At 42.0% G+C, this 23,304-nt stretch overlaps 2 protein-coding genes across 10 annotated transcripts in view; both read right to left on the bottom strand.

Moving 5' to 3' along the window:
• Positions 1 to 13,158, bottom strand: part of LOC116727294 (brain-specific angiogenesis inhibitor 1-associated protein 2-like) — a 61,281-nt gene extending 48,123 nt beyond the window's left edge. For 3 of the 9 annotated variants that reach the window (XM_032574644.1, XM_032574646.1, XM_032574652.1), the window contains exon 1: positions 12,896 to 13,156. In XM_032574644.1, coding sequence (XP_032430535.1) covers positions 12,896 to 12,943 — 48 coding nt within the window. In that variant the 5' untranslated portion in view covers positions 12,944 to 13,156. Of the gene's footprint in view, positions 1 to 12,895 lie in introns of all 9 variants that reach the window. The other 6 variants (XM_032574647.1, XM_032574648.1, XM_032574651.1 and 3 more) reach the window with 4 other exon arrangements.
• Positions 13,159 to 18,734: 5,576 nt separating this feature from the next.
• Positions 18,735 to 23,160, bottom strand: chmp6b (charged multivesicular body protein 6b). The gene is made up of 8 exons (XM_032574273.1): positions 22,970 to 23,160; positions 22,492 to 22,601; positions 21,365 to 21,452; positions 21,201 to 21,287; positions 21,045 to 21,110; positions 20,879 to 20,959; positions 20,713 to 20,785; positions 18,735 to 19,682 (listed from the first exon to the last, which is right to left on the bottom strand). Exons 1-8 carry the CDS (start codon positions 23,030 to 23,032, stop codon positions 19,627 to 19,629), a joined length of 624 nt encoding a protein of 207 aa, XP_032430164.1. The 5' UTR covers positions 23,033 to 23,160; the 3' UTR covers positions 18,735 to 19,626.
• Positions 23,161 to 23,304: the final 144 nt, after the last annotated feature.

The raw sequence follows: 23,304 nt of genomic DNA, 5'->3' as shown, positions 1-23,304 counted from the left end.
TAAATATATTGACATTTAGTATTTTTAAAGGAGGAAACAGACATTTTAAAGACTAAAGTATTAGACTTAAAGGATGAGCTGACAGCATCTGTTTAGCAAGTTTTCATAAGTCAGGCGACGGAAAGCAGTTAAACCCATTAAAGGCAAAACGAAAGGTAGGATTTATTTATGAGATCACTTTGCCTTTGTGTTTGTGGAGGGTTTGAAATCACACAACTTCACACGAGTCCTCACATGATCAATCTCAGCTACATTAAATATTAATCTTCATTAAAGGACAGGTTTGTTCTGGAAACACGTCGCAGTTGCTTACAAAACAGCTCTGGACCTTCAATCCGCTTTAAGATCTTATTCTAGGTCTACAGAACTCCGCAGGTTGATGCGCGGAACATTTTTCGTGTCTATTACTTTGCATTTTGCATCTGAAAGTGGTTTGTAGTTCTACCCCTCAACCTTGTAAAAAGGTAAAAGGTGCCCTTAGTGAATAAGGGGACACTGACAGAAAATGTATGTAGAATTAATGCTTTGACCTTGAAGAGCAGCTAGAGTCGTACTTTGCCCATAGAGGGGAAGAAGCTGCAGGAAGCCCACCAACTTCAGGACTAGCAGGAAAAAGTCAAATCAAACACACACCTCAGCCTGCAGCAGCAGTTTGACTAAATCATAAAGTTTCTCAATGAAAGACTCCTTCACCTACAAGGACTATTTGGTCTGAACGTGGCTTTTAGGCACCATGTCAGATCTCCAGTTTCCTGCATCTGAAGCTGTTCCTCGGTGTTTTAAAGAACTTTTAAAAACATTTCCTGGCATAAAATAATCATATGGGTGGTAACGCTGAGCTTATTATCCGTCATTATAAAAGGTGAATCATTTCAAGCGCCTCAGTGACCGTGAAGAAGGGGTAATATGTGGAGAAACAGAACAAGCCCTCAGCTTCAAGGTTAACAGATCTATCAGAGCGGCATGGAGACCACGTCCCATAAAAGATGTGGACCAGAGCCAGAGGTTATAGAAGCCATTTAAAATATGACAAGAGCAGGATTGAGCCGACATCTCTTTAAAGTGAGTAAAGAGCAAGACTGTTCTGGAATCACCAATCCACTTTCACCAACTGAGGTACAAAAGAGTGCAAAAAAAAAAAAACCTTCAGAAACAAAGCCATAAAAATATGTAGAAAGTAATACAAGGCATCTTAAAAACTCTTAAATTCATGTATCTAAAATAAAGACCATAAAATGTCAAATTCCTTTTTTTTAAAAAAAAAAAAAAAAAAAGTAAGTTCAATACGTTAATCACAGAACTTACATTTTTTCTCAGCAGGACCATTTAATCTCATATTCTATGTGGGGGGTTTTTCTCCTGGGACTTTTCTGTCAGGTAAACCTTTGAGTCGTACTCCGACATCTTTATTGCGACTCGAGACAGTTTAGGATACTGCTAACTAGCTGCTAATATAACCTAGCGATACAGCTAGCTACATAGCAAGTGGGCTGGGCAATGTTTGTACATTTCTGTGGAGAGAGAGGTCTTAAATTCCAGACATAATGATCTTAAAAAGTCTTACATTTGAGTTGGTGAAACCTGCATAAACCCTGTAGTAAAAACAAAGAATCCTTTGGGAATTTGTTGCAGATTTGGGGCAGAAAAGGTGTAAAAGGAGTGAGAAATAAATCTGCATAAATCTGTCAATGATAGATGAAGGGAGGAAACATAAAGGAGCCAGAGGAAGGGAAATGCTTAAAGTGTTATTGACTCTCCAGGCATTAGAACACCAGTACAGTTGTTTAAGTGCATCTACTCCAGCAAAGCCACCCATTACTCCCTTCCCACACATGTGCGCAGAACCATATCAAAACACTTCAGACAAAAACAAACCGAAAAGCGTTGAGAACATCGTGACCTAGCTGGCTCTGGGAAAGGCAGTGTGCGTTGGAGCGCGTGGCGGTTGGAGGCAGGAGACTCGTGCGTGGGCTGAGTCAGAACCTACAGAAAGAGCAGTAGGCTTGTATCATGTCGGGGCGTAAATTACTGCAATGCCAAGGCAGCCATGTGGCACCATTAGGACCTGCTGCGCCGCTCGCTGCCAAACAGATTAACCAGCGAGTGGAGAGCCGGCAACCCCACTGAGGTGGGAGGGAGAGGCTGGGCCAGGTGGAGGCAAAAAAAAGAAAAATAAATGAGTTTGAAAACACTTTACAACAGTATAAAACCCATTAAGAACCAACACAACATTTGAAGACTTGTTTGTAATTCTGCCTTTTTGTTTTGTTTTTTATAAATCCTGACGGTTTATTCTTGTTAAAGAGGAAAGTTATTTGGTTAGCTTAATTTTGGAAAAAGCATGGCTCTCCTCTCCTCCTGTTAGCCGGGTCGCGAGCGAATGACATCACGCTGGCAAGGAGACTGCAAGGCACGATGACGTCACAGAAATACAGAGTTTAATCTCATACAAAGCAATGAACAACAAAGCTGCAGAGAAACAGAGATATGCATTTTCTCATAGAAAATAAAAACACACAAGGGAAGACAAACGAACACAAAGACAGACAAAGGCGCCCACGTGGAGAAAAGATGAAAAAAAACTCTCTCAGCTCCTCTCCGGTGCTGCCCTGAAATTTTAACCAAAGAGGCGTTTCCCTATTTAATATATGCAAAGAAGGCGTTCTGCTCTTCGACCAATTAGAACTCCCTCAGGCCCCCAAAGAAAGTTGTGACTTCCTGATTTATAGCAAAGGTGTCTGTTTTTTATCTAAGCAAAGGCGGATCACTTCGTGCCCATCTCCATCCGACCCGGGCCGAGAGGCGCTAAGAAGTCTCTGACCCCTTTCGGGCTGTAAATTTTATTGCTGTGTCTGTCAAAAGGGGGAGGAAAAAAGGCCCTGCTTTGGCCTGCTTCTTCAGCTGAATTCCCAAATGTTCAACAGAAAACTGTTCCAAATAAGAGTATTGTATATAACTGTTACACATGTCGTGGATTAAGTATATTTTTAGCATTAAATAATCATTTTCCTTAGCATTCTCAAAAAGGTTTTTTCAATTTATGCCCGCCAAGTTGAGAAAATAATTTCCCTGCTGTTTCACCCTTTTACTAGATGTAACTAGTTTGAAATGAGGTTTAAATATCAGAATGTGCCTCACATCAAGCAATTTTAGGAAAGCTTGGTCTATACAATGACGGCAAAGCCCAGATTATCAATAATCATCTTCACCAGAATGCCTGATTTTAATTCATTACCGTCTTAGCACATCAAGCTCCACAGGGGTGATTTCATTTGATGCAGGCAGACAAAGAGACAACTTGTGTAACCACGTTTTAGGGGTCCCTGAGGTCCAGAGGAAAGACGTGACTGAATGGAAGAAGAAATATTTCTGCGGTTCAAAGTAAAGGTTGTCTGCTTTTTTTATCTCTTTGAGGCCTTTAATCTGAGCAGAATATGGTCAAAATCCACATGAATCAGCTAAAAAGAAAATCTGTAACACTTTGTCTTTTAAAATTGGTCAAATTGGAAGGTAAGATTTCTACTTTTTTTATTTAAATTTGACCAAGATGAAATACTGCGGTGAATTGAGGTATTTAAAATCTTTCATCAAGAAGGCAAATAATAATAATAAATAGGTCAGAGACCAGAGTTTGCACATTTCCTGTCAGCTGGCTACTCCTTCAGTCCACTTAGAGAAAAACAGGTTTTTATATAATTAGTCTCGTGTCCAGATAAGGAGAAGAAGATGGAAGGATATTTATTCTGTTCTCCTGACATCTACCAATAAGTGTTGTGGCTGTTGATTTTACATGCATCAATCTAAAAAAAAATAGTAATTGTTGCAGATTATTATTATTATTATTAAGTAATATACAGTGGGGTTTAAGTCATGCTTTTCTGCTTTAGATTCTGGCCTTTAGTACCAACATGAGTATAATTTTCACATTTAATTCACACCTAGATCAAAACAAATACATTTTCTAATTTCAGGAACAAAGAACTGAAAACTGAAAGTGCAGGAAAACTCATGCCGCCATGTTATCTGCAGCATGTAAACCGATTGGTGAAAGTAACCCAGCTGCTGCTGATCATGTTTTGTGATGAAAAGGTTAAAAGAGATTAAAAATAAAACATAAGACCCACAAGAATAAAAACAGTTGATGGCAGCAGTAGGTCACCTTGACTTTTGAGCTGAGGCCAAACACAACCCAGCGCTGTGTGAATCCCCCCACCCATTGCTTCCATGGCGACAAAAAGAAAGATAAAAATGACCTTTTCTGTGAATGTGAGAGAGAAACGCCCCCCGACCTCTGCTCCATCACTGTGCTCTCATCCCTCAGCTGGTGCACAAACATGCATCTATCATGTAGAAACCGACTATTGTCACTACAAAGTCATCCTTCTATCAAAATGTCAGATTCTGAACACTAGAACCCACAATGGTAAGAAAATAAAAATAAATAAACTACATGTAAGAAACCTGATGTGGTCAAAACAAGACAAGGTTGGACTTTGTGCTGTAAAGAACTTGCCAGTTCTTCTTCAAGCAGCACCTTGGCGATGCCGACGCCTGCAGGAAACCGACAGCAGCCATGTCAAACAATCAGCTACCTGGTAGAAATTTAACACGTGTAGAATTTGGACTCTTGTTTCCTAATACTGACACACAAAAAGAACCCAATTTATTCATTCAATTTGCCCTCTTTAATTCGCTACTAAGCAAGTGATTTCCAGGATAATCCTCGACTGCAAAACGAGCTTTAATCTTTCTACAGCGCATGCTTTAGTGTTTGATAGCATGGCAGCTAAGGTGCTACTGAATGAGAAAGCAGCAAGCAGCTGTGATTATGAAAATCCACTGCAACTCATCCGTCACTGCATCCAGAGATTTAGACTTTGGGGCAAAAATGAATAGAGTCTCAAATAAGAAAGATTTGCCCCTTTTTGTCAAGAAATTACATATTGGTTTAATTCACACAAACCCCGTTTAGTCCACTTTAATCAAACTCTAGTTCGTTTGCTTAGAAAATGACGTTTGTTTGTGCAGGAGTGAATGAGCAAAGACCAAAAAAGTGAACTAGTAAACTCAGTCTCAATTCAGTTGAAGTGAACTCTGGCGCAGTTCGAATGTGTATGTAAACGGGAAGCAAACCGGAGACCGCTCCAAAAGCAGGAAATGGCTGCAGCATAGTGCATTCTGGGTAAATAAAACCAAAAACAAACAAGTGTCCAGTGCAAACGAGTGAAATATGTTCTGTTCTTTTACCAACAACAAAAAAAGAAGTCCTACAAACACTAAAATCTGACCTTACTCCATCTTTTTTTTACATTTCATGGGAGAGGAAGTTGTGCTCATGCCTTCTTTGGACGTTTTCATGTCAGTTGTTCTTGGTGCAGCTCCACCACAGGCGAGGGGATGAACAGATTTTTCAAAGGTTTTGGATCATTTGAAACAGTGCAGCGCGCCAGCTGAAAACGTAACAAATGTCTCCATTTTGTTCCCCAAGAGAACCGAGCCTACCGGACTATCAGGTGTAAAAACACCCTTAGATTAATTTAAGACAACCTTGAAAACTCCTAGTAGCAATAAATGGAGAAGGGAGGCTCCATTTTAACTCTGGAAGCTGCTGAAATCCACAGAGATTTTGTGCAAACCACAAACTGGCAAAGCTTCTGGAGAAATTCCCCACAGATATTTCATTTTACCAATAATCATCATGTTAATTTGTACAGGATTTCCACATGGACTGCACAACTTTACATAAGAATATCTCCTTATGCGAGATTAAAGAACTATTAGGACTCCTCATTCCTTAAATGACAGTGCGGGATTAGATAGTAGCATTATGTCCTGTAATGCTAGGCTGCTGACGCTCATTATTGTGTTTCAGGAAATGGACATTATTTCCCTCTGCTCAGCCACTGTGACAATCTGTGTGCAAAAGCTGCACTGCTTCAGCAGCCTCAGGAGATGAGAATTCAGTATCTATCGTGTGTGTGTGCGCAGGCAGCAATTTCCCTCTCAGATGAGCCCTTATCAGAGAGCAGAGGAATAGTCAGCGCCCCCTATTCCACAGATGCAGCTTCTGTAGGAGACAGGAAGGAGGGGGGCACTTCCGCTGCCATATATGGATGTGCTGGAATCCCCCCCTCTCCCCACCTTCGCCAACACATCCCACCTGTGCCGTGACAGGGCAGCCCATTTTAATTCACCTCACGATCTGCTCTGAAGGCTGACGGGGGCGGGTCGAGAGAGGCGAGAACGAGGAGGGTGGGAGTCTCCCCGTCAACGTCACCGCCATCCCATTCACTCCAGCCTCATTCTCATTTTACACACGTACACGTGAATGAAGGTGCATTCACGCATTTCCATAATATCTGCACATGTGCAACGGCAGGACGAGCGGCAGAGACTGCAAGACAAAGTGTTCGTCAGAAAACTCTGCAGAGATAAGAGTGCATTCCTGCTTTTCACCACGCTCAGTTCAAAAAACACACTGCGGTTTGCCTCTCAGGGCTATCCTCCTCACTGCCGGTCTAAAAAGATCGGAGCTCCGCACCTTCCAGTCCTCGTCCTGCTTTCATTCAGTTTCAAGAGCCGTCCAAGCAACTTTCCTTTCATCCTCTGCCAACCTCCCGCAAACCCAGCAGCATCCACCTCTTCCTCTCACCCTCCCACCGGCTCGAGTTTGATAAGCGCTTGGCTAAAGGCTGCCGACGTGCTGCACAAACGCTGCAGATGTGAGCACTTGGTGTGTGCGTGTGTGTGGCCCAGGAAGGCTGTTGTTGGTCAGTGAAATCTTAATGAAAGCACATCTGTGAAGGGCTGCTGCCTCCAGAACGCCAGAAAGGCGAGTTGGTACATTTTGTTCCTTGCGCCTCGTGTGTTCTGACAAAATAAATGATGGGCTAAACGTTACAATATTTCACAGCTGGAGCCCCTTTAGAAACAAACCGCACTGGAAAGGAGGACAAAGAGATCCAATAGAAACCTGCAAAGTATTAGGGGAAAAAAAGAAAGAAAGAAAAAGAGTGGAAAGTTGCACCTGTAACAACTATACACGGCATGGCTACAGATATAAAGGGATACAAAAACATAACTTTCAAAACTGATAAAATGTTCCTTCGTATTGTTTCACTGCTGTCCCGAGTGACTCCTGTCCAAAAATCCTCCACATTAAAAGGTAATTTATTAGCAAACAGTTACAGAGTAGATAAAACCTTTGAACTAAATTACTAGAGGTGGATTATTTTAAGCTCAACACGGCTTCCTGGTGCAATTTTTCCTACACTGGGAGGATTCATTAATGTGATAGGAAAAAATGTTGACCAGGAATGTTAACCAGGAATAACCAGGCTTCAGTCAGGTGCGCTGATGTCAACCAGTCTCTTTTCTGACAGACAATTTCTTTCAGAGAGTGCAGTATCCATTTGATTTGTTGTTTCAGTTGTTTTGTTTATTTATTTTGGATATTGAACGTGTCTTCCAGTTCTAGTGTTGAATTTTCCTCAGAAATTAAAGCTTATTGGTCTTTGAGAGGGTGTACTTCCATTATTATCGATATATTACATTAAAATAGTCTCAAAAACAACAATATTATCATTTATTGCAATAATTTCTGGAACAATTTACCGTACAGAAATTTTTTTATTGTGACAGTTCTCCGATAGGCCTGCAAAAAGGCATCAAAACAACAACAAAAATTCAATCTAGCATGAAACTTTTCTTTTTCAGATCACTCAGTCAACATTCATCCATCTTTAAAAAAAGCTGGAAGGAGAATGACCTTAAAAAATTATTAAATATTTCATTTGATTCCATGTCATCTGAGAGCAATGCTTCATGTTTCCCCCGCTTGCATAACCCAAGCATATTCCCCACATCGCAGAGCATCATCGCAGAGCGTCACCATGATGCTCACACACTGCCACCTTCCAAAGATCAGCGACGAAGCTCAAAGCGGGAACACACCCCGGAGCCCCCCCGAGTAGGTGGGCACGAGGTTCTCTGTAGGGACAGGAGCACAAAGACGGCCATGACGCTCCGGGCACAGACAACCGAGGAGAAAGCGCAGTAGCTAATCAAGAGAAGAGAGCCCACTGGTTTCAAGCCATTACACTGGAGAAATGTCTGACTGAGCGGAGCGTTTGGATTAATCGCTGCGCTACAGATGAGCGCAGAGGCTACAGGCTTCACCTCACGCAACCCCAGACAGGAGAGGCTCTCTGCCAGTCGGGGACGCCAGAATACATCTTGTCAGAGCGAAAGAGTGTGGAGGATGGTGGTGATGATGATGATGATGATGATGATGGAGCCCTCTATCAAAAACTCCTCCCTCCATCAATCTGACGCAGCGCCGGCCCCAACAGATGCCACGGCGCTCACCTGCGGCGCTCTGCCTCCAACAGCAGCTGGCCGAGAGCTTCAGAGCTCCATAACAATATGTGGGGGAATAAAACAAAATGAAGCCCTGATCTGTAGCAGAGCAGAGTCGCTTTTATCGGGAGTGATGCTCTGCTTGTGTGACTACAAGACGAAAAGCAGGGAGGACTGAGCAGATTGTGCTTGCATGACTGTGGGGATAAAGTGTTCAGTAGAATTACTCACACACACACTAACAAACAAACACTGGAGAAAAATCCCTCCCCAGAGAACAAACGGGTTTGGAGGAAAACTGCCGTAGCAGATACAAGACGTCACTACACAGCAATGTTTACGTCTGCAATCACTGGAGGATGCTCCCCAGATACAGTCAGGAAACACAGACACGGGGGAGAGTGATGCTGTACACCTGCACACATAATGCAGGTGGTGCACTGAAAATGGTGCCCATTCACAAGGGCAGAAATGAGCTCTGAAAACAGAAAGCAAAGCATCCAGAACTTCAGCTAAGGACCGTTATTGAAACAACTAGTCCTTATAAGTTTTTAGCAACACATTTGTGTTTCTTAAAGGTCCAAAAATGGATGAGAATTTACACATATTTACACATTTTCCAATGATCCAGACAATAATAACCCACAAGAACGAGTTGGGAAGTTGTTTTGGCTCAGAAATCAGGCGAAGGTTGAGTTCAATCATTTGTAACTTTGTATAGATTTTGTGCTTCTCCACAAGGAGCCTTTGAAGTAGTTGGGTCATCTGGTCCAGAAGTGGCCCGGTCACCTCCCACGCGAGATTGTTGGAAGCCCATTTGATCAGAAGGAGACTGAGTCATGACAGAGTCGAGAGATCATGTCTCTCAGCTTGTGGAGACTGGAACGTCTTGGTAAAGAGCCGGAGGAGGCGGCTGAGGAGAGAGAAGTCTGGGCAGCTTAGAGGGAAGCGTCAATGCTAAACAAGATGATGGATATAGACTTTCAAAATCTAGACTTTCACTTTGCAACTTAAATGGGTAGTTTGCTTTAAGACAGATGGGTCAGTTTAATTTGGACCACTGCTAGCTTAGTAAAAACCAGCCAGTTGTTCTACACTTTGCTTTGTGCAGAGGACCTGGGCTTTTGAGAAACTATTTCCTCCTGGAGGCATGGACTCTGTTGAGCTTTTAAATTTTACCCAATCGCTAACGTTTGTCCATGACGTTAGTAATGTGCCAGTTCAACGCTTTGACACATACAGGAAGTGTCCTGTACCGTAAACAACCACCCTGCACTGTGAAGAGAAGAGTGCCAATCCGAACAAGACAACTGTTAATGTATATTCAACATTTGGAAGCGTTGAATACAGCACAGACTGAACAGCTTCGTTCATTTCCTCCGCTACCATTGCTAAAACTACAGGCACACTACAATTGTAAAAAAAAAATGTAAAAAAAAATTTAAAATACAGAAAACCGATTTCATCGGTCTTTATCGTTCACAACTTCTTTCGGCTCGCGATTTTTCTAATTGAAATTCTGCAGGAGGAATCCTAGTGAATGGGAGAAAACCCAGACAGCGCACTTAAGGGAGATTAGAATTGAGCTGAATTGTGTCTGAAGGCTGGTGTGATGATCTTCAAGAAGGGTTGAACCCAAATGGTTGGCATATATACAATTCAATCTGCCTAAATTGCCAAAAGATTAAGCAAAAAGCGCCAGTAGCATTGATAAATTCTTCTATTTTTACTCGAACTGCAGCTTTTAGAAAGAATGACCTCCAACCCAAAGATGGGTAAACTCTTTTCCAAACACAGTGGTGAAAACTGGAAGAAAGCAAGTGAAATGCACAACAAAAAGCTCTGAAATCAATGAGCTGACCTGCTGATGTGTGTATAATCCAGTGCTAACTCTGAACAATGGAGGCAGCGTCACCTCCAGCTTTATTCGCCATCCTGATCCGCAGCACTGCTGGGATTACAGCACTCAGCTGAACACACTCCTGAACAAACACACAGACGCTGTTTGTTCAGCAGCCACAACAAACCTGAGGAGACACACTTCACCCACATCAACACATCCCAAACTTCCACAACCCGAATCCACAGAGACGCTCTCCGTCACCATCCCAGCCGACCTGCAGTTTGCGCGTTCTGAACCGGCGTGTCGTTACAGAGCAGATACTGTATGGCCACACACACCCACACACAAACACACCCCGTCCTGCGCGCGACAGGAACGACTGCCCCCACACATTCACCAGCGTGAGTCATCCGAAATTTACATTCTGCTTCTGTTTCAGCAGCAGAGGAGGAGGTTCGGGCTTCAGTCCTCTGCTGCTGCTGTTTCTTCTGAGAGTTAACGCTTCAACAAACAGGAAACAAGGCAGAGCCCTCCGCATGCAGGGTTACTGGACAACGCCTGAAATAGGTGGGAGCAAGGCAAATAAAGATCCTGGACAGACTTTATTTAAATCTGGACTCCCAAAACACAACCAGATTATACTTATATATATATATATATATATATATAAAATAATAATTTATAAAAGACACATTCAGGCAGAGCAGCCATTACTATCTTCTGGAAATGTTACTACGAAAACTTCTTGTTTTAGATCTGGCTCAAATGAATAGATCCTGAATACTGTAATTTTTGCAACAGTCATGAATATCCTAATCATATTTATTTAATCATTGGAAACTGGGCCAGTGAGGTTATACAACCAGTATATCCCATGAGTACAGAGTGTTCTGCAGAATGATGTTGTGCAGCTAAAGTCCCTGATCCCCATCTTAATGCTGCCTGATTTAATTGCTGATATTTGCCAATGTCTCACCTCCCTCCAAGGAGAAACAGACATGAGTGTTACCTAATGGGAGCTGGCACCTCTGCGCCTCTCCATCCTCCACGCTTTTAATGAATTAATAAAGACCAGTTAGTTTCTCCAAACACAGCTCAAAAACACCCCTGGGGAGGAAGAGGAAGGGGGAGCTCGGCGCAGCAGCACCAAATGCCACGCCGGTGAGCATCGAGCTGTTACAATCAGACGCCAACAGGGGGTCAAACTGGCAGCGGCTCGTGCTGCGATGGAGCAGGCTGCCCATGACAGGAAGACCTTCCCCGCCACCCCTAATGCTGCATCTGTTGCAAATGCATGGAGGCGTTTCCTGCAAACTGTAGATAAATAATAGCTAAATGTTATTATTACCTCCATTACTTCAGTTATTCATGCTGAAATGAGTTTAAGAAAATAGCTGTGTTTAAAATGTCATTTTTGGTATCCTGTCCAAGCCTGAAAGCTATCAAAAGTAATGCAGCCATATTACTAGAGATGCTCCAGATCAACCGAGATCAGCTCAGATTTGTTTGTTCTTATTGGTTAAAATCAAACTAAGAAACTAAGAACTTCAACCAAGCCCATTGATTCATGCCCAATAGTTCTTTGGCAAAAGATAAACAAATAAATACATTTGGATCCAGTCAGATCCCAATCAGCTCATCAAGAAACAAAACCATCACAAAAACCCTGATTGGTCCAATTACATTCCTCAGCATCAAATTTTGTTGACTTCATAACCTAAACACACCCTCCAAAGGTCAACACACCTTGGGACTTTTACTGAAATTATCTTCTTTTTTTTTGTAAAGCATTTCCATTCAGATGTATGCTGAAATTATTCCCATTATTATCTCAGCAGCATCATTACATAACCAAGCAAGCTGGGGAGGAGAACCCATACACACCACCAGACTCCTCCTCCTGGTACCAGGAGCTCCGACTGTCTGCCCAGAGCCGGTCAAAGTGAGGAGGCGAGTGGAACACTGACAGCTTTCCTCACATCATAACAGAAACTCGCCATGTTTCCATGTCTCAGATCTGCATCATATGGGGAGCCGAGTAAAGTGAGAATCAGGAGAAATGCCTTGCGATCACAAGTCCTGTTCCCTGCTTGAGCTGGAGCTCTGTGTTAGAGGAAGGAGCAGAATCCCTTCAGGTCCAAGGAAGACCTGATGTTTTCCCAGCAGACAGAATGGATTACACCAGCATCTCTTATTGTTACCAAATAAATTATTTTCTGCTTTTCTAAACATAAAAACAACTGAGGAAATGAAAACTGGAAGGGTTCATGTTCAGGAATTCACAAAATTCAGAAATCAGGTAACTTTAAGCAGGAGTTTTCTGTGCTGCTCTGAAATATGTCGAACTGAGCTGCCCTGAAGCATCCCGTCACTCTGGAGGTTTACTTTTTTAAAACTAAAAATCTTCCAAAACCAGAAGCACATCAGGGTTAAAATATTCCACACAGGAGCAGCAGCCCCATTCATCAGTTTAGCTAAAAAAAAAAACCTGATTGATTCGTTAAATTAAGATAACTGATTATTTAAACGTTTTAGCCCCATTTCTAGAGCACATCTTTTATTTGATAACTAAATAACTTCATTTTTGCTTTAAAGTACTGAGACTTTAAAGAAACCTGACCACCACCGGACTTCCCCGGTTGTAATTATCCGCCCAGGTGCAGCAGGTGTCCCGAACAACACGAACCGGCTCACCTTGTAGACATTCTCCGTAATGCGGTGCACTTCGTCGGTCCGGGACATCCTCGCTGGAGCGTCAGTCACAACCGTATACGGAGCTCTCTTCTCTGCGGAAGCTGTGGGGGGATTCTCGGTTCCTTTCCGAGCTGTAGCGGGGGGACGAGGCAGCTGTCAGGCAGGGAAACACGACTCTTGCCTGGGAGAGACGAGCGCGTCTGTTCGTGGGATCCCGGGTTTTATAGGAGAGTCCTCCGCTTCGCCCACACCGGCTCCCCACGCAGCCAGTCAGCGGCCGCTCGGAGCCTCCCTGCAGGAGCGCAGAGGCGGACTCAGAGGCGCCGCCTTCAGGGCCGATGGGAAAAATTAACTCCGGAGACGACAACAGAGAATGATGGGCAAAAACAAAACTCAGAGGAAGGTGTTTCACATATGATTGCTTGGATTCTTCGTGACTGGTTAAACTGCTTTTATTTATTCATTTAGTAATTTTTAATTAGTCCGATTTCTAGTCAGATAGAATTTTAGTTTACCATCTTTGAACGCCCCGTAACCTTATAATGAACATATCTTAATCGGATGAAATGGGAGACAAAAATGATATTACTTTATTTAAATAAATAAATCAGAACTTTACTAATTGATTTACATAAACATTTTCTGTTGTCTAAGGGCTTTTCCTTGGCCAAGATCGAGAAAACTGCGAAACGTCGCGTTTAAATTGAGCAGCATGGACAGGGTAACATTTTTACCCACTTATCAAAGTAAATAAACAAAATAAACAGGTGGGGGGAAATAATCATTCCCAGTCTTCTGTCCCCTTTTTATTTAATCCCAGCAAAAAGGGAAGCGGGTGTTGTTTTTAACCTCGTAGCTAGAAATTATGAATCACAACTGTTGCTGCGATATTTCTGTCATTTCACTAAGGAACATGTTGAAGCGGTAACAGACTGACGGGAAGCTCCGGCGCTGATATTTCCACCGATTATTCAGAGCCCAGAAATGCAGCACAGCATTGGTGGAAAGGCTCCTCCAGCTCTGCTGACACAGGCGGCCCACGCCTCCTCTGCTCCAACCATTCAGAAGTACCGTCCAGCGTCACTGGGACAATCCACACAAGCCCATTCACAGCGGACATATCCGCTGAAATATCCACCGTGAGTTTCCTCTGGGTGTCCATGAACTACTGTGCTTAATTTTAAGGTCAATTCCCTTCAGGATTGTAGATGATGCTCCACGGGACACAGCAGGGTGGGTGAAATGACTCTCCTCCGGGATGTTGGTGTGGAGTGTTTAAAACACTTCTTTCAACTTACTCACATTTTATCGCTTGCTAAATTTGTCCGGGCTCACTGCTGAGTGGGCTCTGGTGGAGATGGGTGGGACGGAGCCACTTTTCAGCGGGATTTCAGATCCGCTCCGGGTGGGCAGGGAATCCCACACATCTCGGCTCGTCACGATCTGCAGCCCTGTGAATGGAAAGAGGCTCGCCATGAAAAGGGGAGGACGGCCTCTTATTTTGGGCAACGCTTTGGTATAAAAAAAAACAGCTGCCCCGAGTCCGCCGCCGAGGGTTAAATAATAAAGCGGAGCGGCAACTCGCAGCAGGAACACACTCATTTTGTTCTGATTGTCACATCGGATGTAGTTCCAGCAGGCCTCAGACGGTTAGTGGAAATCAATGAGGCGTGTTTGGTCTCAGCTGGAGCAACAGAAACATTCCCACCGTCAGCGGGCCAATCGATTTACTCCTCTGTCAGGATTCAATCCCTGCAATTAGCTCCTATTATGGGCCTAAAACATACATCCATGTTTCTGTCAGACACCACAATGTGAAGCGTGATTATAAGGAGATGAGTCTGTCTGTTGACTGAATTATTCTGAGACTCAAGCCAGCTTTATAATCACACACAGCACTGAGGGGGGGAAAAAATAGAGCATCCCTTTAAAAAAATAATGTTTACATACCAATTTAGCGAAATCTTGGGAAGAGAAAGTGCTTTATTGTAGACAAACTCTGTACATGCTGTAAAGCATGGTGGCGGTAGCATCATGCTGAGGCTCTGTTTTTCCAGTGGTGGTTCAACTTCCTCTTTCATTTACAGAATAAGGATCTAAACAGGATAGAGGATCAAGCAGAATAACTTCAGGCTTCAGGAATGTCTCCACCATCAACCCTGATGAAAACTTATGGACTATATTGAGTCAGATCTCTGACAGGAAGTCAGCCAGATAAAAAAAAAAAACATGGCCGTTAAGGATGAAACAAATGGAGACCGATCCAGGCAGAAGAACACCAGATTCTTGTTGATGTTAGCATAGTGCATGTGGCGTCTCGTAGTTAAACTGCAGGTCAATATTACAGTCTGTATAATTATAATAATGATGAAAAACGAGTTAAACTACAGATTAAATCCAACCTGTTGAACTGGCATCACTAAAGATGTTGATTGTAGTCATCCCAAAAGAAAGGGTGGTCTAAAATGTACAAATAAAAGCCTAGAAATATGACATTAATATTCATGATGGGTACAGTCATGTTGAATAAATTTAAAAAATATCAACAAGTAAATATATTTCTGTAATTCAGTAAGTGAATCTCATTTCACAGACTGATGTTTTCAGGCCTTTGTTTCTGTTAAAACTAGAACTTAATGAACATTCCTTTTGACTCCTGCTTAAAGGTTGTTCTTTTCAAAAGGTATTTTTAATCTGACAACCCTCATTGGAATATTTTTATCTTCCAGAAACAACGTTGCTGTTTAATTCCCCAAACATCTTACCTTTACTTTTATTCTCTGTGTGTTGGAGAAATGGCGTCTCACAGTTAAAAGCTCCAGGGGTCAAATGTCAGTCAGAAGCATTGCTGTGTTGAGTGAGTCTGTGTGTTTTCCTTGTACATGCAGGAGCTTTTTTTTCTGGAAACTGCAGCTTCCTTCCACAGTCTGAGAACATACATGTTAGGATAAATAGAGACTTTAAATTCCTCCTTAAAATTATGTCTGTACAAGGATATTTGTCCTGTTTTCAGGACAAATATCACAGCTCTATACATCTAAAGAAATATCTTTTATTTGAGGATTTTTATAGTTTATACTTTAGCTTTTTTCAAATTTATCTGAGCTTGAATTTACTTTTTTTTATCAGTGGTACATGAGTCTTGGTTTCCTTTGATTATTTTCACATGATGTGACACAGAGGCCGGTTTCTCTTAGTCATTTCATCAAAAATAGGAAATACACAAGAAAACATGCCATTCAATAAAGCATGAGAGTGCGTCAACCTTTATAGGTCAGAAAATGGCAACAAGAAAACAGCTCCTGGTCAAAGCTAAAAGCTACAGTCAGATAAATTATTAAAACAGTAAAAAAAAAAAAAGAAAGAAAGAAAAGAACTGTGACAACTAGGGCTTGACGACAAAGTTTAACTTCCATCACGCACAGCGAGGACTGGGAGGGACGGAAAAACATTTAGGAAGCCCCTCCATTAAAGAACTGCAGTAAAGACATTATTTTTGTCATTTTTATTGGCACTAGTGCCCTTTATTCATTAGCAGCTTGAGAGGAATAAGGGCAAAGAGAGAACGGAAAGATATAAAATAAATTATTGAACCCAATAAGATCATTTTTGGCTCCTTTTGGTGTTTCTAATGTCCAGTGACTCAATAATTCCTATTTTTTGTTGTTTTTACAGAAACATGTTACACAAACACCGATCCAACCGAGGAACATCTTAAGAAATACGGCTGGAAATGTCTTTGCCTAGAGTTTGGATCAGCAGATTAAAAAGTTAAATATAGAAGTGGGGTAAATATAAGGCAACAAAGCAGCAGAGAGAGTTGAGTTCTAAACAATTTGGCTTCTTTGTGCTAGTTTAAGATTTTGTAACTTAAAAAGTAGAAAAAAAACTTATAAAACAGTTTGTGAATTGTCCCATTTCCAATAGTTTCTTGATTAACCTTTGACTCCCGCTGACAGGTGCACATTCAGCGGTGTGTTTGTGTAGGCAGGACAACAGGTGGGCAGGCCACACACACTCACACACCTCCGTATCTGACGAGGAGTAGCCTTCGTCTCCAGCCTACTCCTCCTCATCGCTCTCTGCAGCCCGTTCTCCCCGTGTCTGTGATTCATCAGCGCGGCGCTCTGACATTCAGGTTTCAGTCTGTCAGCCGCCCACTCCCACGCAGCGCCACGCAGGCTTGTAGAGCGCAGTCGGCTGTGGAGTGAATCCAGCTCATTCAGAACAAGGACGGCACTGAAGTGGATGTTAGTAACCCGGCAAACACGGGTCAGCCTATTTCAGGCCTGAATGACGAGGTGTTGTTACACAGGCTTTGTTGAAATTAAAAGGTACAAGGTTGCAGAACAATGGCTGCTTTTCTGTTTCCATTATTAGGCCGATGCTTTTAAAGCACAACTAAATTTATAGAGGGAGGAGAAGCTCTGTGGCGCGAAATGTTTATTTATACAGATATAAAAACAGGATTTTATGGCAGTTGGAGGCAAGTCCTCTCTGATTAGGCGACATAAAATATCAAATCGTCAGCAAATCCTCAGAAAAGCTGGTCCTTTGTGAAGTTTAATTTTGTTGTGTTGTATCAAACTAGAAAGTTAGCTTTGTGAATCTTAATAAAACAGGACAAATACAAGAGGTAACAAGGTGAGAGGAATACTTTACCTCAAATCTTAACATTTCTCTAATTACTGTGACCTCAAGTCAATAAATATAAATCCTGTAAGATAATACTAAATGCGGTTTCTGCCATTTTTCACCCAGCTGTTCATCTCAGGATCTGATTCACAAAACAAACAGCACTAATGATACACAGGCGCAAAGCGGCTGTCATTTCCAACAAGCAATTTTCTCTGTTTTTTTTTTTTTTTTACTTTTAAAGTTGAATTGGATGTTTGAAGTGAGATTCTGTGCAGTAATTAGTAGTAATTATTCCCTCATCCAAAGCAGAAAGATGTAATGTCACCATCGATTTGTTGGAAAATTAAGAACATCTAGCAAGGTTATGCTAGCAGTGACTTACCAAACTCCAGTCCTCGAGGGCCGCAGTCCTGCAGTTTTTAGATGTGCCACAGGTACAAAACACTGGAATGAAATGGCTTAATCACCTCCTCCTTGTGTAGATCAGTTCTCCACAGCCTTAATGACCTAATTATTCTACTCAGGTGTGGTGCAGCAGAGGCACATCTAAAAGTTGCAGGGCAGTGGCCCTCCAGGACTGGAGTTTGACACCTGTGGCTTAAACTTTTGCCCGACAGAAAATTTCCATGAGAAAACAACAAATAAAATCTATGAGCTTAAATAATCTTGTCAAGTCAAAATTCAAAACCTGTGATTAACATATTAAAAGCCAACTTACTTTTTAAAATGCGATTAAGATATTTTAAGGCCTCAATTTTAGATGAATTCAAGAATATCTACATGGTTATGAAGTCTGCAACTAGTTGTCCTGTCAACAGATCCTCCACCTGAGCTGTGTTTCTCTGCAGCTCCTCCAGTAGAACCATAAACCTCTGGGCTGCTTCTCTGATTCTCTACCCAGCCAGCTGAGTTGAGCAGCCATTGCCTTGGTAGTTTTCCAGTTGAACCATCTTCTTTTAAAGTTCAGATTTTAAATAGTTCAGAGCTTGGGATTTTGCCTCATAACCTTATTAATAACCACAACATACCAAATAAATTAAGGTGTAGTTTGTAGTTATAGTGCGAGAACCTATGAATGCTTTTATAAAATGTATGCAAGAAAAGAGAAAGATTCTCACCCGTTTTCCTGTTCTCCGTTTAACTGCTGCCACCTTGTGTTCACTCACTGTATAACCACTTAAACATCTGACATGATGCAATATTAAACAATAAAAACACTTTTTATTCTAAAAACAATGTACAGAAATCCCCAAACCAACTTTAAAACATTTACTTTGATGCCGCTGTCGGACAGGATTAGTCGCCAGAGTTTAAATGATTTACAGTTTTGTTCCACCGGTCTTCAAAGATATTCGACCTTCGACCTCGTGGATACAAAGCAAAGTTCCTCCTGCGTATCCAAGTATGGGTTATACACAAGAAGATGATTAGAGAAGACTCTGTGGTTGCAGATTACATCACGTGAGACAGGCCCGGCCTTTTCCCATTAAGGTTGAGCTAATCCACGAGGGGAATAGGAATTAGATTAGGTAATCTGCTTGTGGAGTGTCAGACTTTGAAGGATGGACGCAGACGTTCCGGTTTTTAGGAAAAATGTTCTCTTTTACCATCCAGGGATCAAAAAAGATCACCTCACCCAAAGACATGTTTAAGATCAAAAATCTTGAATATGATTTTTTTTTTTTTTTTGTCCTATTGAACCAAAGCCGCAGATATAAAGTTCATACATTTGTCAATACTTTGGATGAAACGATCCTCTCCGAACTCAACTCTGATCCACAGATTATTTAGGGAGATTAAACAAGTTACATACAGAATACATGCTCTGGATTAATTAAAAATGACTTCATAGTAAACATGATGCATTGCTTACACTAAAGTTAGGCACAATTATGTGATTTCACAGATCTTCAAGGTTCACAAGGCGCTGCAGGTGAACCGGTCCTTCCTTTTAGAACCGACCTGCGGCAGACGAACACAACCAGTCATCAGGCGGGTTACCCGAGAGCAGCTGGCGGCCTGTACGGTAGAAAAACATCTGCAGCTGAACGTCTGCGGGCGGCGTTGGTTTGTAACGGGGGTCAGTTCTGTTCCTACACGGCGAGCAGCTCTCGCTCCGGCTTCTTCCTGGGACGATCGTTCTCTGAAACTGAAGCACAACCGCACACACTCAGCTGGGACTCAAACTGCTGTGGAGTGAGCAGAGAGGCTGTTTGGGTCAGGCTGATTGAACCAAGGAGCTTTAAGTAAAGTCAGCAACAGACCACTGGAACAGAATGTGTGTAAAGATTGTTTTTAACACACACCTGCTGCCAAGTCCATGTATGAAAGAGCAACCATGGTTTTGTATCTGACGTGGTTCAGCAGTTGCTTCTCTGAGGTTGCTGCTGTTGTCTTTTCACACTTGCATTGTGTCGACTAGTGAACTGCCCAAAATTACTATTTGTTTTGTGTGTTTTTGTTCCCAAAATTGTCTCATAAATCTTCCCAAACTGATAAGCAGCAACAATTGATAGTCTAAGGCCATTGCTAAGATCTTTTATTAAATCCATTCAAGGTGGATTTTATAAGTTATTAACAAGTGTTTTTAAGTCAAATTCAAGACTTGCTAATACCTTATTAAATCCAACTTGTAAAGGTAAAAATTGTGAGATTTCTGGGGTCTGTTTCCTCAAACGGATGCTGTTTGTGCTTTTCACACAGCATAAAGTTCTTTACAGTCACAACCTACATAGTGCCTTGGTTAAAAGTTATTTTGCACAGAAGTACCTGATCTTGGCAACAGAAGTGAGACAGTGGCGAAAACAAACATCGCCAAGTCAACTGGTAATAAATTTGCTGCACTTCCCCATGATAGATGCAAAAAGCAGTAGCTAGCTAGCGAGGGTGAATTAGCAGCTTGTTAGCTCCTCAACCACCTCCAGTCACAAAACGCAATGAAGACGTCTGCGTGACTCAAAACTTTGACCTGATCTAAAATGGTCTTACATCCCCTTCCACACTGATGGGCATCAACAGTCGCATCTCTTACATCGTTGCTGATGTGCTTCTGCCTTTGTGTTGCCATTCACCTGACCAATAAACTACCAAACACTTTGCTTTCATGGTGTCGAGAACATCAGTGAGATTAAAACGTAGAACTGACAGATTCTGCTAACAAACCGAGTGAAACGACAGACCTGGTTTTTTCTCGCCAGCTTCAGGGGCTTCTGGCAGCGGCTCTGAAGGAACCTCTGGAAGCTCGACGTCTCCCTGAGAGAATCGGATCAGAACATTACGATGATGAGCATCGATCCGCCTTCAGGTTATGAAACGTCCTCTCTCCAAGTTTTATTTCAATCTGACCTGAGTGATGGCCTCCAGCTCAGCCAGAACAGCATCCTCGTCCTCCTGCGACAAGGAACCGGCCAGCATCTCGTCGATTTGCTGCACGGAGACAAAAATACGTTAGGATGGAATAAATCCGACTTGCTCCAGGCGTGTGAATGGCCTCGTTAGCAAAAAAACTGACCCTCTGGTACTCGATGGAATCTTGCGTTTCATCCAAGATCCTTTCCACCTCTTCAATCGACATCACCTGTTGGGGGGGGGGGGGGGAAATCACAGCCTCATCAGGCCTCCAATAAAACTTGAGACCAAACCTTAAAACGCAGCAAAGGTCTCCCACCTCATGCATTTTCTTCAGACAATCGTTTCCAACTTTCAACCCATCAATGACCTTCCTCTCAATCTGAGCAAACTCCAGGTCCTGGACCTGAAACAAGCAGGAAGTAGAGGAGTCAGAGTCGTGTCGGCTGTCGCCAAAGAAACGCCGCCGCCGCCGTCACTCACCATCCGCTCCAGGTTGCTGATCTGGTTCTCCGTCTTGTCCAGGAGCTGCTCCTGGTATCGCTTCTTCTTCAGCAGGAGGAGGGCTTTCCTGTTTGTTTGGAGAGGAAGTATAAAGCAGAGTCAATGATCAGACACAGAGCCGCTGCTGAAAGTATTACAGTTCCCATCGAGGGTTAAATTACACAGCATTGAAGAAAATCATCCTGTGGGATTTCAACATCACAGTAGTTTGTCAGATTAGATACTGACGCACCACAAGAAGACCCATGTCCATGTTCAGAGACAGATTTTTGTTGTTGTTTTTGCCATCATCATTTTAGTAAATATTGACATCTGATCTGACATTTCAGCTTAGGGCTCTAATGAAATTTTCCTTCATTTCACTCAGAAGCTCTGAAAGTAAAAAAAAGGAGTTTATCGTCACATGGAGCTGAGCAGCTGAAGTTCAGTGATTAAAAAAAACAACTGTTTTGGTAAATATATCTCATTCAAAGCAAAAGATTTTTATTTCAAAAGGTTGAGAAATTTCATATTGTCCATAGATGGCAGCCCATTTTATCTGCAGGTCCACATTTAGAAACTCACACCCTGACACATTAAAGGTTAAAACCTGACAATTGCAGATGAAACAAAAAAGCTGCCTGCTTGTTACACTTAAAGATGTCCGGCTGAAATTCGATTTTTGTTCATCTTTTAGAACAATACAATAAGAGAAGCTGAAAAGCAAGTTTAATAGTTTAATTTGTTTATTTCCACACTTATTCAGTCATGGAAAAGTCTTAAAACAATTTCCACATTTATAAGATTTATAAGATGTATAGCTTTAAAAGCCTTTCACCTTATTTGCCCTCATTTAATGGTCCATTAAAACCACCTCTTTTTACTGGTTTTGTTCCAAGCTCTTTCAACAACACAGTTCTCGAACTAATGCTTCAAACCTCGTCTTATATCCGTCACAGCCTGTAAGAGTTACAACATTTATCTCTAAGACTGCCTCTAAAAAACTGGCTCTGCAACTTATTATCTGGAACAAAAAGGATTGTTGATCATCTTCAGCCAAGATTTGGAAGAAAGCACGTCCATGAAACCTGCTCCTGTTAGGACACAGTGATTTTCAGATCACTCACTCTTTCTTCCCATCTTTGAGCAGCTGTTTGGCCAGCTGTCTCTCCTTCTCCAGCTGCAGGTTGATCTTCTTCTGATACTGCCTCAGTTTGTCTCTCTGCTGCTTCAGTTGCTGCGGAAACGAAACTAACAAGTTTCAGCTCACAGATAAATGTCAAAGTTTCATCTTTGGGCTGATCCGACTCAGGTCTTTAACAATATTACAATACACAACAACAAACTACCCAGTTACAGCTTTCAGATTTTCTTTCTGACAGCACATATAAAAGCTAAAGCCATGTTAGTTTAAGATTGTGTTCTTCATAGTCAGGCCGAATTCACAACAAGTTTATAAAAAGTAAAAATACGAGGGTTAAACTGTTTCAGATATCCGTGAGCTACTCCAAAAACATAAACGTTTTCAAATTATTAGATTGATTCGTAAAGTTTGGTGAGGCGCTAAGTGACGTTAGCCCGCTGCTAATCTGAGTTCACTCTCACCAGGATGGCTTTATCTTGCTCCGTCACCCGGGACTGTTTCTTTTTTCCAAACAGGTTTCCCATCCTGACACAGCATTCCAGCTCCAAGAACTGGGAAATTAAAGACTGAGTGAAAAAAAAAAAACTGTTTTCTAAAAGCAGAGCAGATTTTCCTCCATTATTGCTGAAGTCATCCAGTCCACACCCACACCAGGAAGAGCCGAGGCTGGGCGGAGACAGCTTTTAAAGGAGACACTGGCATTAAATTAAACTGAACACACGTAAAATATATTTATCAAATAAAGACTTATTTTTAATTTAACACTGTGTTTTTTCGGCGACAGAAAATTTCTGCG

Source organism: Xiphophorus hellerii, chromosome 10 (assembly GCF_003331165.1).
Source record: "Xiphophorus hellerii strain 12219 chromosome 10, Xiphophorus_hellerii-4.1, whole genome shotgun sequence".
In the NCBI taxonomy this organism is placed as follows: Eukaryota; Metazoa; Chordata; class Actinopteri; order Cyprinodontiformes; family Poeciliidae; genus Xiphophorus; species Xiphophorus hellerii.
The sequence above is the reverse complement of the archived record's forward strand: the minus strand, read 5'-3'. Positions and strand labels throughout refer to the sequence as shown.

Excerpts from the sequence above, each read along its gene's own strand:
- chmp6b (XM_032574273.1), bottom strand. The coding sequence starts at position 23,032 with ATGGGAAACCTGTTTGGAAAAAAGAAACAGTCCCGGGTGACGGAGCAA. Across the intron at positions 22,602-22,969 it reads AGCAAGATAAAGCCATCCTG|CAACTGAAGCAGCAGAGAGA; the intron begins GTGAGAGTGAAC and ends TCGTTTCCGCAG. Across the intron at positions 20,960-21,044 it reads ATTCCATCGAGTACCAGAGG|CAAATCGACGAGATGCTGGC; the intron begins GTCAGTTTTTTT and ends GTCTCCGTGCAG.